At 37.6% G+C, this 19,214-nt stretch overlaps 1 protein-coding gene across 1 annotated transcript in view; it reads left to right on the plus strand.

Annotated features, from left to right (window-relative positions):
* The window catches only part of DIP2B (disco interacting protein 2 homolog B), a 195,284-nt gene that overhangs the window by 108,534 nt on the left and 67,536 nt on the right, over nucleotides 1-19,214 (plus strand). Inside the window, exons 4-6 of the mRNA XM_027844301.1 lie at nucleotides 4,188-4,313; nucleotides 17,078-17,290; nucleotides 18,534-18,689. Of these exons, the coding sequence (XP_027700102.1) occupies nucleotides 4,188-4,313; nucleotides 17,078-17,290; nucleotides 18,534-18,689 (495 nt within the window). The remainder of the gene's footprint in view (nucleotides 1-4,187; nucleotides 4,314-17,077; nucleotides 17,291-18,533; nucleotides 18,690-19,214) is intronic.

The following is a 19,214-nucleotide window of genomic DNA, read 5'->3' on the forward strand; positions in this document are numbered from 1 at the left end:
AACCAGGACTTTGTAGGCCAACAAGCCAGCAGTCTCTCAGGGCATCCATAGATGGACCTGTAAGGCTCCTTATGTAGAGACAGCAAGAGCAGAGGGCTCCAGGAAGACGAATCCTGTATGGTTGGAAACCCACAATGTGGATCTTAGAAGTAAACTGGAGTGAGAGTGACTTGTCTAGATATAGAGACCATCAGCCAATCAGTCAATCAATAAACATTTATTCAGTGTGTATTGTGGTGCCAGGCACTGTGCTAAATGCTGAAGATACTTTAAAAAAAAAATGGCAAAAGACAGCTGCAGCTCTCAAGGAGCTCACAATCTAATCTTCATTAGACAGCATGCAAACAACTATTTACATGGAACATGTATACATTGGAAATGATCAGCAGAGGGAAGGCACTAGAATTAAGAGACTGAGAAAGGCTTTCTGAAGAAGGTGGAGAGGAAAGACAGTAAATGAGTTCAGTTTGAGACATATTGAGTTTAAGATTACTATTGGAATCCAGTCTGGGATTTCTAATAGGAAGTTGGAGGTGCAAGACTGAAGGTCAATAGAGTTTAAGGCTGGATATATAGATTTGAAAGTGAACCATGGAAGCTTATGAGATCCCCAAGTGAAGTAGTATAGTGGGAGGGGAGAAGAGGGCCCAGGACAGTTTGTGGGCATGACCTGAATGGAGATCCAGCAAAGGAGACTGAGAAAAAAATGATCAGATAGGTAGGAGGAAAACCAAGGAGAATAGTGTCACAAAAAACCTAGAGAGAACAGAATATCTAGAAGGGGGTGATCAGTAATGTCAAAGGTTTCAGGGAAGTCAGGAGAGCTGAGGATTGAGAAAAGGCCAGTAGATTTAGCAATGTAGAGATCATTGGTAACTTTGAAGACAGCAGTTTTCTTTGAATGATGAGGTTGGAAGCCACACTGCAGAATCAAGAAGAGAGTGAGAAAAAGAAGATGGAGGCATTGATTGTCAACTCTCACAAATGTTCCACTTCCATGTTTATGAACTCTCAAATTGCCTTATCACAGTCTGTTATTTCACTTCTTCCTCTGCCTTGCCACGCCAGACTCTATTCCTCATCCTCACTATCGCCTCCAGTTCTTTGACACTTTAATTCTTTCGCAAGCCAGCCACCCCTATACTGGCTATACTTTCTTCCTTTTCCCATCTTGATCCTCTGTTGAATCAGTTCATCCTGCCCTGCCCTGCCCTGCCCTGTCCTGCCCTCTTGAGTCTCTTTCCCTCCTTACCGTTTCACTAATCTTGTCCTGCAAAGACTCAGACTTGGATCACTCCCATCATCTGCTTCCTTCACTCCTATACACATACAGCTGACCACGGGAGAAGATAACAAAACTGACCGAGTCCACTATAAACTTGTGGCAGGATCTAAGGGTACGGCTGTTTCAGTGCATAGCTGAGGTAGGGTGGAGGAGTAGGTCATGTGATAGGAGTAAATTGAGGAACTGGGATGTAAAGGTGTTTGAGGGAATATCAATGTTGATATCATATGTTGAGGTATGAGGGCAAGCATTGAGGAGAGTAACACTGAGCAAGGCACAGAATTCACTGTGGAAAAAGTGCCCTGCAGGTTGGTAGACAGCAGCTGTCAGAATTTTTATTGGTTTGTAGATCCGAATTGAGTAAAACTCAGAGACATAGAGGTTACTGAGTGATGGTCATAGAGGGAGAATCTGGAAGTGGCAGTGAGAAGCAGGGAGTATTCTAATTCCCCCACCTCAACCAAGCAGTTGAGGGAAGTAAGTGAAAGTCCAGGTAGTGCAGTTAAAGGGTGGCCAGGGAGGCTGTGTCATCAGGAGGGAGCCACGTCTCAGTTTGAGCCAAAAGATGAAAGGGGACAGGGGGAGAGGGGGAAATTATCAAGGAAAATACCCTGATAGTCTAGAACCAGAGAGTAAAATAGAAAGTGGAAGAATCTCCTGATCACCTCCTGAGAGATCCTAAAATGAAAACTACCAGGAATTTTATAGCCGAGTCAAGTTCAGGGAGAAAATATTGCAAGCAGCCAAAAGGAAACAATTCAGATATCGTGGAACCGTAGTCCCAGTAACACAAGATTTAGCAGATTCTACATTAAAGAATCAGAGGGCTTGGAATATCATATTCCAGAGGGTAAAGGAGCTAGGATCATCTACTTAGCAAAACTGACTATAATCCTTCAGGGGGGAAAATGGAAATTAAATAGAGAACTTTAAAGCATTCCTGATGGAAAGATCAGAACTGAATAGAAAATTTGACTTTCAAGTACAAGACTCATGAGAATCATATAAAGGTAAACAGGAAAAAGAAATCTTAAAGGGACTCTGTAAGGTTAAACTATTTATATTCCCACATGGGAAAATGATACTTGTAATTCCTAAGAACTTTCTCATAATTAGGGCAGTTAAAAGGAGTATAAGTATATAGAGGGCACGGGTGTGAGTTAAATATGATGGGGCGATTATCTAAAAAAATAAATTAAGGGGTGAGAAAGAAAAATGCACTGGGAGAAGAGGAAAGGGAGAGGTAGAATGGGGGTAAATTATCTGACATAAAAGAGGCACGAAAGAGCACTTACAGTGAAAGGGAAGGTAAGGGAGGTGGAGTGGGGGAGGAGGTGGGAGCATATGAGGCAGGAAAGTAGGAGGAGAAGGGGATAAGGGAAGCGGGGTGCTGATAGAAGGGAGGGCAGATTAAGGGAGGTAAAAGTTAGAAATAAAATACTTTTGAGAATGAGCAGAGAGGGGGAAGTAGGATAAACGGGGGGAAATAGGATGAAGGGAAATACATAATCATCATGACTGTGAAAAAAATTTATAGCAAATTTCTCTGATAAAGACCTCATTTCTCAAATATATAGAGAACTGACTCAAATTTATAGAAATAAAAGCCATTTCTCAACTGATAAATGGTCAAAGGATATGAACAGGAAATTTTCAGATAAAGTAATCGAAGCTGTCTATAGTCATGTGAAAAAAATGCTCTGAATAACCATTGATTAGAGAAATACAAACTAAAACAACTCTGAGGTACTACCCCACACCTATCGGATTGGCTAATATGACAGAAAAGGAAAATGACAAATGTTGGAATAGATATGGGGGAAATTGAGACGTTGTTGAACTGTTGGTGAAGTTGTATACTGATTCAACCATTCTGTAGAGCAATTTGGAACTATGTTCAAAGGGCTATAAAACCATGCATACCCTTTGACCAAGCAATACTACTACTAGGTCTGTGTCCCAGAGAGATAAAAAACAAAAGGAAAAGGGCCTATGCGTACAAAAAAATATTTATAGCAGCTCTTTAAGTCATGACAAAGAATTGGAAAGTGAGGGGGAGGTCTATCAATTGGGGAATGGCAGAACAAATTGTGGTATGTGATTGTGATGGAATACTGTTGTGCTCTAAGAAATGATGAGCAGGATGCTCTCAGAAAAGCCTAGAAAAACATAGATGAACTGTTGCAACCTTCTTTTCTTGTTTCTTTTTTTTTTTGTCTGTGTTTTCTTTCACAACATGACTAACATGGAAATGTTTTGTGTGACTGCATATGTATATCCTATATCAAATTGCTTGTCTTCTCAATGAGATGGGGAGGGGAAGGAGAGAATTTGGAACTCAAAAATTAAAAAAAAAAAGTTTAAAAATTGTTGGGGAAAATAAAATATTGAATTTTTAAAAAATAAAGTAGTGAAACGGAAATGATTTAAGGGGAAATCAAGTTTGCTACCTATGGAGCAAAGCAAATATTCCCAAGAGTAGTGAAAAGGGTAGATGATCTTAGAGCAGGATATGGTGGGGGGTGAGAAGGGAGACAGGGAGAGGTTAGGTTAAGGGGGATGGGAATAAGGAAGGGAGCAGTGGGGGATGGAGAACAGGATTTGAATAATGACATCTGATGATTGCAGATCATCTAGAGGGCGTGGCGGAGAGAAAGTTGGTTAATCATTGATGAATGACTTCACCTTCAGGGTGGAGTCCTCTCAGGGTGTTAAGCAGCTCCTGTGAGGGGACCAGTTGGGGGAGCTGTTTCTTTATTGATAAAGTGGGGAATAATACTTACCAAATAGGGCTGTTGTGTAGAAAGACTTTTTACAAACCTTAATGAACCCTGTAAATATTCTCTCTACATAATAAGCATTTTGAAAAGGTAAAAAATGCAAAATGTCATTAATTTTTCAGATATTCATACAGAAGCTGTGCAAGCAGCATTGGCCAAGCATAAAGAACAGAAAATGGCTCTACCCATGCCAACTAAAAGACGATCCACGTTTGTCCAGTCTCCTGCGGATGCCTGCACACCTCCAGGTAAGTGCCAGTCAGGACTTGTTCTGGGGAGGTTACTCTTTTAGTATATCTTAAAGAACTTCTGTCTTGCCATTGTCATGCTAAGATGGCAACTGTCCTGTCCTCAGCCATAGTGCTTAACGCATTCTTTTGATTGTCACTTCCTCTACAGTGTCAACAAATTTGGGAGAGATTCTTTTCAATTCTGTATCCCAGTGATTTAACATCTTTTCTGTCAGCAATGAAAATGGTACTAGTATAATCAAATTATAATCACAGACCAAAGGCTTAGGACCTAAAAGGAAAACTTCTGTGGACAAGTTGAATTTTAATAAATACCTAAAATATAGCCCTTCAAAAACTATTGTATATTTTTTAAATTATTCATCTTTCTCGGGTGCTTTATCACTTTGATATTTTTATGAATAAGGAAGTTTAAGTTTAATTTTGTTGCCTAGTATGGATTCTTCCCATCCTGACATTGAGTGATCTGACAAAGCTCTAGTTGAGCTGGCAGCAGATTTAAAAATCCATTTTTTTTTTAATATTGGTTTCATGAGACCAGCAGAAACCAGTAGCTTCATCTCAACATTGTTCTTTGGATATAAATATAAATTTTTTAAGTGTCGTTTAATTGTTGAAGAAGCACAAAGCCCATCCTCCGAAGATACAGCAGTTCCTGGCCATCTCTTTTCCTTTAAGAATCTCTTCCACAGTTTTTTAAGCCTTTTCTTTTGTACAGCCTCTTAGGGAAGAGTATTGAATGTAGCCTTCTGAAACCAAGAGTAGCAAATCTATTCCAGATTTTCACAATTGTTCATTTTAAATTTGTTCATACTTGGCTGGTTAATTTTCTCATACAAGTGCTTATCTCCCTAGAACTTCACATTATTGGTAATAAGTCTGTTTTAGTTTTCCTCCTATGTTGATCCAACTGTTTATCTTGTTTTTGTTTTTTTGCCAATAGAAACTTTATGTTGTCATCAACTCATTCATAATAGTTTAGTTATTAGCTTCTTAGCACTGATATAAATCAATATGAGCAATTTTCTTTTAAGTATTTGGCAACTTGCTAGAATATTTGGATATGCAGTGCAACCATTAACTGTGTTGTGTTTTTCTTTCTTCTTCACATTTGTGGTGTCACTACATTTGAGACAGAAATAGCTCTGTGGCTTCAAGTGTTTCCCCAAAACCTAATAGAGGATACTGCTGGTAGACCATTTTAGCAAAATACGTTGTCTTATAATGCTTACAATGGAACTCACTCGGGAAAATCTTGAGCGATTTTCATATATTATTTGTGCTGTACTAGTTAGATTGCCATTGACAAAAGGGTTTTTCATTTGAGTAGTTATGCCTCTTTGACAAAGATTTTGCTGTATTCTAGCTGAAGGTTAGATTGTGATGAATGGCAAAGGGTCAGGGTGGGGGGTGTGAGACGTTGGTCTCAAAAACAAAGCTCTCCATAGTTAAAGAAATCTCATTCCAGAGAAAATAGCATGAGCTTATGGTTCCAGGGTTTAATGTGTAGCAAAGGGGAATTCAATGAATATAGAATTAAGAGAAACTTTAAAAAAAATCTTTATTTATCATAGCTGCAACTGAATAGTAAATCAGAAATTACTTTAATAACACGCCCTGGCTCTTGTCTTATGAGAGCATAATCATTTCATACTTAGCATAAGACCCTAGTTTTCTAAATAATAATATTTCCAAGATCTTTTCTCTGCCTTTGAAAGATATAACATCATTGTTTTTAAGTATAGTGTGCTTTAGTGTTTAAATAACTAGAAGATACAACCAGATCTAAGTTGTCAAGGGAAGCACATCCGTCTCCCTCTCCTTTTCCTCTAGAGAGAGGATTCCCAAACATTCATTTACAACTCAAAATCAAGGTATGCAGATATAAAGGAGATCCCCAGGACAAATTCAGGTAAACCTAGATCCCATCTGTTCACTGTCAGATTAAGGTACAATCTTTGTGAGAGTGCTAAAGTGTCTTAGAACTCTTGAAAATAACAAGGAGCTCTAAGCCCCCAAGTTCCTTTGCTACCTGTTGGAGTACAAACTGTGGGTCCAAAAGAAATCAGGTTCCAGGCAAATACAAGCAAATAAAAATTCCCTTCTATGACTCTGCTCCTTTTTAGTCCATTCACATTCACTCAAGTAAGTGTATAATTATAGTGACACTGCTAAGTGTAGACTAGGTTGGCACAAATTTAAAAATCTCTTCATGTTTGCGATAGCTAGCATTCACTAACTCTCTGATACAAAGAGAATTTAGCTTCCTAACCCTAATTTCTTTTCTTACTCTGAGTTATGTATGTATTTTGAAGGGAGAGAAACATCTTCTACATCATTTCTGGGAGCATCTTTGGCTGTATTTTGTATATGTTTTTGTATTTACTTTGTGACATTGACTCCTTATTGTTGCTCACACGAGTTGCTCCATCTCCTAACTTGCCTGACTTCTTTAAGTCCCAGCTAAAGTTCGACCTTCTACAAAAGCCTTTCCTGATCCCCCTGAAGCCTTCTTTCTGCTAATTATCTCCAGTTTTTCCTGTATACATTTTGCTTATACATAGCTGGTTGCATGTTGTCTTCCCTATTAGACTGTGAGCTCTTTGAGAGCAGGGATCCTTTTTTGCCGTTCTTTGTATACTTGATGCTAATGCTATGTACAGTGCCTTGCACATAGTAAATGTTTAATAAATGCTAAGAACTACAAAAAATTCATTTTTAAACCTTGATTCTGGTCATGATTTTGAAGACATGGTAAATAACTCACAAATGAGGTCACCTTTCTTCTGTCTAAAGGTCAAATTTAAATGTCAAAATCTCACTCAGTTACCTCAAGGTTTATTTGATGTGCATGTTAATTTATATCTCATTGATTGAAACATTTAAATAATCTGATTTGGTGGAAAGCTATATAATTCTCTGTATCTTTGGTCTTGTTCAGATTCTTTTTTAGAAAACTTGAATTATTGCCATCGTGGTTTTGTTGTGTGTGCTGAAATCATTTACTAATATCACGGGGCAATTGTTTCAGCTCCTCTTGTAAGAGTTCTTTGTGTAAACATATCGCTCATTCATAAGGCTTAACATTGACAAAAACCTCATTTGACATCTAGCTTTTTTTCCTCTGTCAATTTTCTACACTGCCTTATAATACATGATGGGGTGTTCTAATGTGAATAAGAGTAACATCTCCCCAGAAAAGACTTTTTCTCAAAAATATATCCAGCCCTTTAATGCTGATTTGCCTTTAGAGTAAATAGCCAAATTCTTGTGAGGGAAACTTAAATTCAGTTTCCTAGCTCATTCAGGCCCTTTGCTTAAGAGTAACACTTTTGTAGGTTAACCATAGTTACCTCCCTAGTGTATGATGATGGACAGATGGAAAGTTTAATTTTAAAACTTGGAAGTGAAAGAATAAGCAAAGTTGAAATGCTCAGTAACAAACTGTACCTATATTCTTAAGGTAATTTGTTATCATGTTCAGGAAATTTTCTTTATATAAAGAAAATTTTTATATATAAAATATATAAATATATAAATAAGAAAATTTTTTTATATATAAAAGTGCTCATTTATGCACAGTGCAATTTTGGATACCAATCAAAGCAAGTTAAATAGTCAGGGTCCATTAACTTTGACTTCACAGATCACATTGGCATGGATAGACATATAGCATAAACTTCACTAATATGGAATTTGAAGGAGACAGTTTGAATGATAGCATTTTTTAAATGCCATTTTATAAGGGGCAGCTAGGTGGCGTAGTGGAGAGAGTACCGGCCCTGAAGTCAGGAGGACCAGAGTTCAAATCCAGTCTCAGACCAATCACTTGACACTAGCTGTGTGACCCTGGACAAGTCATTTAACCCCAATTGCCTAAAAATTAAAAAAAAAAAAAAAAGAATGAAATGCCATTTTATTACAGATGTGTGCAGAAATACAAATTAATTGCTGTTAACAGTATGTCCTGCCATATCTTCCTTGATGAATAGCTATAAGTTATTTAAGAAGAAGGGGGCAGGTGGATGGCATAGTGGATAGAGGACTGGGCTTGGAATCAGGAGGACCCATCTTTATGTGGCCTCAGACACTAACTGTGTGATCTTGGACAAGTCACTTAACCCTGTTTGCCTTAGTTCCTCTTAAAATGCATTGGAGAAGGAAATGCAAACCAAATGACTTAACAACAACAAAAATTTAAGCAAAGAAATTCTATTTAATATATATATATTTTATGGGTAATGTTTCATAATACTTAACCTAAGGCCAAAAGGGAACTAAAGCAGGATGGGATAGATGTTGAATATTCATTATAAAAGATTTTTTATCCTTTGGTTTAATTTACCAGTTCATGAAATCAAAAGTGTATTAACAAGTCAAGTCAGTGTGGTTAATATTGAACATTAGCCAGTTTTTGAGTATTTGCTATAATTTAGGATGATAGATTTAGAGCTGAAAGGGAGCTTAGAAGCCATCTTGTCTAATCCCCTTATTTTATTGCTGCCTGTAAGTAAATTTTACACCTTCTGTCCTCCATTCTTATTTAGAATAGTTCAGTAAATCTTTTTTGTTTCTAGTAGATGGTACAAAGATCAATATCAGCCTGACCAGAGTAAAAGTATCATAAAATCTGAACTATAGAAGTTTTACTTATATAAAAAAGTTTTATTACAATCACAGATGCATAAACATGTAAACCAGTACAGTGTTTGCTTTAGCTAAAGATTGAAACCTTTCTTTGGATAACAGTTAAAAACACAGGAATTATCATTTATGTAAACATATGGAATATGTTTAATCCTTAGCTTCCTTCAAGCCTTGGTTAAGATATCACTGAAACATTTCCTGATCCCCTTAGTTGTCAGTGTTTTCTTATATTGTATTTATTTATGTTTAATTCCTTGAAGGCTGGGACTGTTCTTGGTTTTTATCCTTGTTTCTCCAGTGCTTTACATATACTCGATGCTTAATAAATGTTTATTGAGTTGAATTAAATACTCTGAACCCTGTAAGATTCAAAGAGGTTGAAAGAAATTTCATGAGAAACTATTATGGTTGGTTTTCTTCCACCCTCTCTGAAATACAAATAAAAAAACCCCACTAAAAGCCCTTCATAACCTAGCCCCTTCCTACCTTTCTGGTCTTCTTAAACCCTCCTCCCTTCTGCTTCCACCATGTGATTCAGTATCACTGGAATCCTTGCTGTTCCTCAAACAAGACGCTCCATGAATTTTCACAGGCTGTTGTATGTGCCTGATATTCTCTTCCTCTTCATTTTTGTCTCTTGGATTCCTGGCCTTCCTTCAAAACTCAACTTAGCTAAAATTCCACCTTCTTTCTAAAATACTGGACTCTCTAACCTGGCTCTTTGAGATCACCTCTCATCTATCTGTATTTATTTTGTCTGTACTTAATGACTTATGTGTTGTCTACCACCTGGAATGTGAGCATCTTATGAATGAGGACTGGTTTTTGCCTTCCTTGTATCCCTGGTACATAATGATCCCTTAAGAAATGCTTGTTTAGGAGCAGCGAGGTGGCACAATGGATAGAGCACTGGCCCTGAAGTCAGGAGGACCTCAGTTCAAATCCAGCCTCAGACTGAACACTTGACACTTAGTAGCTGTGTGACCCTAGGCAAGTCACTTAACCCCAATTGCCAAAAAAGAAAGAAAGAAATGCTTGTTTACCAACTAATTCCTTCCATGCCTCTGTCTCTCAGAATCCCTAGTTTCCTTCAGTGCTCAGCTCAGGTGTTACCTTTGATGTGCCCAAGGCATTTATTTTATTTAATTTTATTTTATTATTACAAGTCTTTTCCTTAGTTTATAGATGAGGAAACAGCTTCAGGAGAAGTTAAACAGCTTGCCTACAGTGTCAGTACCTAATGAGTTTATGTATGGCAACTCAACGTGTCCAATACAAAACTCATTATCTTTCTCTTAACCCCTCCCCCCTTCCCCTTCCTGGCTCCCTGCTACGGTAGGGCAACACCATCCTGCTGTCCCTTAGTCCCACGATCTGAGTCATCCTGAATTCCTCACTCTTTCTCACCACCACCTCTCCTCCGCCCCCTCCCCCAAGCCAGTCTATTACTGAGGCCTGTCCATTTCATCATTTCAGTGACACTACCACCACTTCAGTGCAGGCCCTCATCACCTCATGGATGGATTACTGCAGTAGCCTTCTGGTATGGGTCTGCCTGCCTCAAGTCTCTCCCCACTCCAGTCCATTCTACCTTTGGCCACTAAAGTGATTTTCCTAAAACACAAATCTGACTATGTTACCTGGCCCCCAGCCACCTTCCGTCAACTCTAATGGCTCCCTCTTTCCTCCAAAATCCTGTGTTTTGGCAGCTTCCTCCTGCCTTTCCGGACTTCTTCTTCTTGTTGTTTGTCCTTCATTTTTGAAGAGGACCAATGACATCATGGGTGCTGTCTAGACTTGTGCGTGAATTGAAGTTAAGTGAGGCAGAAGTGCACAAAGTCATCAGCCTCACTTTCCTGAGTCATTAAAGTCCAGTGGCAGGACAAAAGTCGAGATGATCGGTGATGGCCTGGAATGCATCCTTGATGCCTGACCAAGCTGTAAGTGTTCCACAGCGCCTGCTTCAGCTGCCTTCATGGCCCTTGGAAAAAAATTGTTCTCATCCACCCATTCTGCCAGGGAAAGTCTTCACGTGCTTGGGTTAGATATCCCCTTAACTCACCAACAGGTTTGAAGCCTGTTGTATACACTCAACGTACTCTTCCATCCAGTTGCACTGTCCTCACTGCGATTCCATGGACAGGACACCCTGTCTCATGACTCCAGGCATTTTTTCTGGCTGTCCTTCATGCCTAGAATGCTCTGCCTACTATCTTCCCTAGCTTCCTTTAAGTCACAACTAAAATCCATTCTTCTAGAAGAAGCCTTTCCAAGCCCCTCTTAAGTCTGTTGCCTTCTCTCTCTTAAGTATTTCCTATTTTTTTCTTTATGTAGCTTGCTTGTACATATTTGTTTGCTTCTTATATTGTGAGCTTCTTGAGGGTAGGGACTGTCTTTTGCTGTTTGTATCCCCAATGCTTCGCACAGTGCCTGGCACATAGTAGACGCTTAATAAATGTTTATTTACTGGCTGACTGAGTTTCAAAGCTGAAGCTGTCTGACTTATTTAAATACTCTTTCCATTTCACCATGCTGTAGAATAAGTGTTTGTAATTTATTTTGTTAATCTGAAAAATCCAGAAGAAGATTCATCCATGTTTATAAGATCACAGTCCTTATTTTATAACTTGCCAAATGGCTAAAACATGTTAGTAGCTAATCTTTTGTTGGTGACTTTCTTAAAATCAAAAACTAAGAAGGGAGAACTCTTAAGTTCTCTGGAAACTATTATTCAGAAATTTTAAGTCACTAAAAGTTCTCTGAAGGCAATTTAGTTAAGTTGAAATAATAAGCAAAATCATGTAATTGACCAAAGAAAAAGACATTAGTTAGTCATTTGGAAATCATATTTTGATTTTAAACATAAATCAGAAGAGATAAAAAGACAGCTTTCAAATCCAATGGAAGTCACTGAATCTAAAGATATAATAAAGGAAGTAAGGTGGGAGAAACGGGCATGATTTTGATGGCCATAAAGTCAGGAGCAGGTGCAGGAGGGGAATGAAAAATGATGAAAATATTGTATTAGAATAACAGATTGATTTAGCAAATATAGAAAGACTTCCATGGAAGAGAAATTCTGTTCTCTGCTTTTGGGAGATAAACCTGCCAGAGACAAATTTATTAGTTAAATAATACTAAGCATCTCTGTTTAGAAAGTCCAACAAAACAAAATTCCATCATTTTTTTCATTTTTTTTTTTTTAGTTTATTTATAGGATTCTAAAACAAAGACAAATTTTAGAATGAAGATCAAAAGGGACAAAGCCTAGGCAAATATTTTGGGTCATCAGACAGAAAAATAATAATTTAACTTTAGGCCTACACTGTGTAATAGTTTTCCTAAAACTATTTACTTCTTTAATCATTCCCTCTAAGGATTCTCCTTTTCATCCTACTCCAGAGATTTTTAACCTAAGTGCCTAAAAGTGTTGTTGGTTTTTTTTTTATTATGTATTAATTTATTTATTTTTAGTTTTTAACATTCACTTCCATAAGAATTTGAGTTCCAAATTTTCTCCCCATCTTGTCCCTCCCCCCACCCCAAGACAGCATGCATTCTGAATACCCCTTCCCCTAATCTGCCCTCCCTTCTATCTCCCTCCTCTTCTCCTATCCCCTTCCCCTTCTGTTTTCCTGTAGGGCAGGATAGATTTCTATACCCCATTGCCTGTATATCTTATTTCCCAGTTGCATGTAGAAACAATTTTTAACGTTTGTTTTTAAAACTTTGGATTCCAAATTTTCTCCCTTCTTCCCCACCCACCCTCATTGAGAAGACAAACAACTCAATACAGGTTATACATGTGTAATCATGCAAAACACTTCCATAGTTGTAGAAAGTTAACTATATTTCCCTTCTTCCTATCCCGAGCCCCTACCTCCTCCCCCCACCCCCATTTATTCTAGTTTCTCTTTTGACCCTGTCCCTCCTCAGAAGTAATTGCTTCTGATTACCCCCTCCCCTTTATAATCCCTGCCTCCCTTATCCCCTTCCTCCCTATTTTCCTGTAGAGTAAGATAGATTTCCATACCCAATCGAGTGTGTATGGTATTCCCTCCTTAAGCCAAATCCAATGAGAATAAAATTCACTCATTCCATCTCACCTTCCCCCACTTCCCTTCCACTGTAAAAGCCTTTTCTTGTCTGTTTTATGTGAGATAATTTACCCGTTCTGCCTCTCCCTTTCTCTTTCTCCCAGTATAATCCTCTCTCACCTTTTAATTTTACACCCCTTTATCTTCAACTCACCCTGTGCCCTCTATCTACATATATATATATATATACATTTAATTTTTTTCCTTCCAATTACCCTAATACTGATAAAGGTCCCTGAAAGAGTTTTTAAAAGTATATTTCAATATAATTGGTTTCCTTTGCAATCCTCAGTATTTTAATTTATGCATTTAAACCCATAATTCTGAGAAGTTGTCCATAGGTTTCATCAGACTGCCAAAAGGGTCCAAAACACAGAAAAGGTTAACCCAGTTCTAGTCAAGGATGAGTGCTTCTATTAATTGAATTATTCAAAGACTTCTTCCTTCTCTTAGTCTGTTCATTACTCTAATCCTGTCTAAACTTAAATGTATTGATCTAGGGCCTAATTCTCAAATTCTAGGAGGAGAATTTGCCTTATTTGCCCTTTCCAAAATTGGCTAGACCTTTAAAAAGGATATTAAAAGGATTTCAGCTTAAAATGTTGAAATGTTAGCAAGGTTTTCTTTCAAGATTTTCTGAGCAAGGGCTTTAGACTAAAATATTATCCTAATATGGTTTTATGCTATGTCTCCTAAGAGGGAACAAGGGATGTGTGTTGAGGTGGGGGGAGTCAGCATATGCTTCCAAATTCCCTCCTCTTTTGTGCCTACCACAGACTAATCACAAGAATGTAATGAATGCCAAGATTTCTTTCTCCATCTGCTCTTCATGCTCTTCAGCATCAAGATGTATATTGCTCTACTTGATCCATTCTAAATAGGGAGCTGTGTGCTTTTGGCTTAAATACAGATAATGCACATTAAGATAAAGAGCTATTTAGAAGCTGTAACAGTATACCAAGTGGCATAATAGAATTGAGGTCATTGTCTTGAATATGTGATAGGTACAGAAAAGTATGCAGTGGAGAGATAAAAGAAAAAACAACACACTAGTGTTAAAACACACTTGAGTCTTCTGCCCTTCAGTGTCCTGAAGTAACCAGAAGGCTATTAAGATTAGAAGGAGGTTATCAAGGATGGAGGTGATCTAGTTTAAATGCAGTTGGAACTTAAACATTGTTCTGCAGGTTTTCTGGTCATTAGTCTGATCACCTTAACCATATCTGTCACAAAATAGATATTCTGAGTCTGTATGCCAACTTTATCACAAGTTTTTTGAATTAAATTTTTACTCTCCAACAACCAATCTCCTGCCTGCAAAGTTTGCTACAGTACAATGAATAAGTTCAAAGGCTTGCTCAGTACTTCACATATTGGGATATGTCCCATATCCTGTAAGCAATTATTTTACTGGATCCTGTCACACACATCAGATAGTAAACTTTAGCAGTAGTAAAGATAAAATGAAAAACATTTAAATAACAATGTGGTTTAAATTTCTCAGAATCACTAGATTTATAATAATTTAAATACATTATATAGTTCATTTTGATTATATTCCAAATATTCTTAGGCCTTGTGAACTATTAGTGTTTTCAACTCATGTAAATTTTTTTTTGGCCAGGCAGGTAAATAAATAAGTATTCTTGGGATGTCTGGCAGACTTGACTTTTTTCTTCACTGGTTAGATTCAGTGAGCCTATAAGAGGAGTCAGTGAGACTGAGCAGTTCTGCTCTTTAAACAACTTCTTATAAGCATTCAAAAAATCCTAACTGTTTAGTTGGCCATGAAAGTCTTTCAGAGCAGGTGGTCCATAGTCATGCTGGTTTCTGTCAAGTGTTGGATATCCTGAGGCCAAAGACTGTGGAATAAACTTTTAACTGTGGAAGAAAAAAAATCTCTTTTATATTTTAGACACAAATCTGCCAGAGACAACTTTATTAATTAAGTAATTCTAAGCAGCTCTGCTTAGAAAGAAAATCCAAAGAGACAGAAATTCATTTTACCTTTGAAAATTCTCCACCTAAGCCTTTTTTGAGTTAGATATAATCAAGGTCTGACTGGTGGGGACAAAGTCTAGGATTCATCATATAAAACAGTGGTCCCTTAGCTTTTGGCACTCCCTGGGAGAATAATTTTCCTAAACTATTCAGTCCCTTTTTATCCTCTACCTCTAAGAATTTCTTCTTTTCTTTATCCTGGTCAAAGGTGAAAATACTTCTATTTTAACTATTCAAAGATTTTTTTTTCCCTTTTCTTTGACTTGATGATGATGTTCAATTGTTTTCAGTTGTGTCTGACTCTCTGTGACCCCATTTGGGGTTTTCATGGCAGATGTACTGGAGTGGTTTGCCATTTCCCTGTCCAGCTCATTTTTATAGATGAGGAAGCTAGGGTAAACAGGATTAAGTGATTTGCAGCTAATAAGTGTCTGAGGCCAGATTTGAACTCAGGAAGGTGAGTCTTCCTGACTCCAGGCCTAGTGCTCTACCCACTGAACCACCTAGCTGCCCTTTTTTGACTTACCATTACCCTGATTCAGTCAAGGCTTTTGTGGAAAGGAACTCCGGCTTTTATATGGATTCATTAAAAGCCTCCCACTCTAGTATGATTACCACACTAATTTTATCTTCCCTAAACTTTAGTTTCCCTTTTGTAAAATTAAAAGAATTTTAGACTGGCATATTGATGACATGCTGACCAGATTTTCTATTCAGGGGGTACTTTTGACTAAAACATTTTCCTAAAATTATTTTGCAAAATATTGCCTAAAGAAGGGAAAAAGTGTATTAGGGATAAGGGGAAGAGAGTGTCAGAATGCTTCCATATCTGTTCATAAAATGTCTTCTAAATAGGACTTTAGAATGGTTGCTTAGAATCTTGAAGCTTGGGGGCAGCTAGGTGGCACAGTGGATAGAGCACTGGCCCTGAAGTCAGGAGGACCTGAGTTCAAATCTACTTACTAGCTGTGTGACCCTGGGCAAGTCTCTTAACCCTAATTGCCTTTAAAAAAAAAAAAAAGAATCTTGAAGATTAAGGAAGAGGAAGTGGACTGCTACTACTTTTTCCCTTATCTTTTCTTCTAATTTTTAATTATTAGCCCTTTTTTTCTATTCTGAACTAATCAATATATTCAAAACAAGATGCTCATTCTTTAACTTCCCTCCTTATTCTCGATTTGCAGAACTAAGCTTATATATTTGACCAGCTGAAGAGGAAGCCTGAAGTAGTGGTTAGAAAGGTAGCCTATGTGGTACAGTGAATAGAGCACCAGCCCTGGATTCAGGAGGACCTGAGTTCAAATTTGACCTCAGACCAAACACTTGACACTTACTAGCTGTGTGACCCTGGGCAAGTCACTTAACCCCATTGCCTAGCCAAAAAAAAATAAAATAAAGTTGAGGAAACTGAGGCCAGCAGAAATTAAAGGACTTGCCCAGGTCACGTAGCTAGTATCTGAGGTCAAATTTGAACTCAGCTCTTCCTGCCTCAAGGCCCAGCACTCTATCTACTATAACACCTAGCTGTCTAAGCCAAAGTTTAATTTAAACTACATTTTCACAGTTTCCCATGGAGTTCATTCCTTATGTCTTTTTGTTGGAGATTGAAAGGTCCACTGAAAGCAGGTTTTCAAACCTGCTTATCTTGGTGGATAGGAAGCTTTTCCTGTATAGAAACTGAGAGAGGTTCATGAGCACTAAAATATTTGAAAGTTATAAAAAGTTCAGGATTAACATTGTATATTAAGCCCCAAACTAGAATCAGGGCAACTGAAGATTCAGATATTTTTAAAAAATTTTTAATAGGAATAACAATTAGCTTCAGAGATAGTTTACTTTGCTTTTGTTCCCATTTGGCTCTGTGCATCTCTATTAACATTGCCTTCTGAGAAAGGTTATAAATTCACAGTAAGAGTATTTTGCCCTTTTAGAACCAGTGTTTGAACTGAGAGAGGGGACCGAAAGGTCTGTGTTCTAGGCAGGATGGAGAACTTCTTTCTGATTTACTTCATACAGACACATCTTCTGCCTCTGAGGATGAGGGCTCTCTGAGACGACAAGCGGCTCTCTCTGCTGCCTTGCAACAGAGCTTACAGAATGCTGAGTCCTGGATCAACCGTTCAATTCAGGGATCATCCACTTCTTCATCAGCATCTTCCACACTGTCCCATGGAGAGGTCAAAGGAACCACTGTGTCACTAGCTGATGTATTTGCCAGTACTCGAATAGGTAGGAGCTGCATCTCCGCAAGAAACCAATTATTTTCTCTTTGGTTAATTTTGACTATCTGTATCCAGAGATTGGTTTATGGTTTACATTAGACTCTTTGATTTTTCAAAATGACCTTAACATGTACAGTCAGAGATTAACAACTAATGGGGAAAGGGAAGAAGTACTCACAGGACAGTTATGATGGCTACCATCTGTGATATTGGTCTGTATTATTGTTCACCTGAAGCCATAGCTATTTCCATAGCAACATTCAAGCTGTGAGAGACAATGCCAGTCTTAATGTGTATGGTGGTTCACTTAAGACTGAAAATTTGTAATGGCCCATTTATTATAATATTTTTTAACATACAAAAAAGTTAAATGAGAAAACTTTTTCAGTATAGCAACAGAGCCTTTATTCCTACTCATAAGATTGGCCTTTATTGATCTTGCTGCTATGATGTTGCTACAGACACATTAGAGTACTCAGGCTAAGAATTTTGTGTTCTCTGTTAAGTTGCTAAGTACTGCTGATTGCTACCATATGAAATAAGTTTTTGTTTGGCTCTGCTTTAATGGAGTGTGTGTATGTGTGTGTATGTTTAAGAAAAAATGATATCCATATATGAAATTCATTTTGGTTCAGTATATGATCCATATTAGCATTAGGCTATGATTACTTCTCCTTCCCCTCCTCCCACTGTTGATTGTATTTTGTTTTTCTTGTCACATTGGTGCTTTTTCTGTTATTCTGCATATATTTGTGAATCTATAATTTCTGAACATAAAAATTTGTAAAACTTTTCCATTCAGCACTATAATATTTAAACAATTCTGTAGTGGTCATGGTCAACCAAGATGCAAAGTCTCCAAATATCCAGTCTTAGAACTACTGGAATCTTTCGTTTCTTGCATCTCCTGCTATACTCCCCTCCTTCTCCTGACCTGTATGAATGAGTACTAGAAGTTTCATAGTACAGCCGCAAGTCTGTGTGTTCTGCACTTTTGCTGTCTCCTACTTCCTGATTGGGGAATCTACAGCAAAAGCGTAGTGGCTGGGTCAAGTTTTTTCAGAATCATTATTTGCATATAATTTAATTACCTGCTAATGGATTTCAATTAAACCGTTGCTTAACAGTGTCAAATCTGATTTGTGTAGTTTTCTATAAAAAGTCGAACTAGTAGTTGGATATGACAATATTTAGGTCTGGTTTTTACTGACAGTATTTTATGTTATACGTTTTTTTTCTCCCTTCTCTAGAGAATTTCTCTGCCCCCCCTGATGTCACCGCAACTACCTCCTCTTCTTCATCTTCCTCCTCGATTCGCCCAGCAAATATTGACCTGCCCCCCTCGGGGATAGTTAAAGGCATGCACAAAGGGTCTAACCGTTCCAGCCTTATGGATACAGCCGATGGTATAGCTTCTTTTGGTGGACATCTTTAACCAGAAAAGAGAAAAATTGAACTAGTTTATTTCAGTTTGTATCAGTGCCTCACTTAGAATGAAAGTAATTGCAATTTTCTCTCCAAGTTGGTAGCAACAAATGTTCTTGTACTGCACTTTCTTGTAACTACATGGATATCTATTCATAATCACTTAACATTTCCCATGAGATACTTTGAACAAAAAGTGACTGTGAGGAGCAATAACAGAGGTTATTAAACCAGTTTTTGTTTGTTTTGGTTTGGTTTTTTGGTCACAGACCCCTTTTGCATTCTGATAATGCCTATGGGCCCTTTCTCAGAATAATGTTTATAAGTGCACAAAATAAAATATATAGGATTTTAAAGGAAACCAGTTAATTGCAATACATTCTACAGATTTTTAGGAAAACTTAAATAAGGTGCTGTGTAGTGGCAGGTCTAATAACTATAGTAATTTCAAAGTAATTTCTAGTTGTGATTGTAAACATTATTTAGAGATCACCAACTGTAATGTG

This window comes from Vombatus ursinus, unplaced genomic scaffold (assembly GCF_900497805.2).
Source record: "Vombatus ursinus unplaced genomic scaffold, bare-nosed wombat genome assembly UNPS02014941.1, whole genome shotgun sequence".
In the NCBI taxonomy this organism is placed as follows: domain Eukaryota; kingdom Metazoa; phylum Chordata; class Mammalia; order Diprotodontia; family Vombatidae; genus Vombatus; species Vombatus ursinus.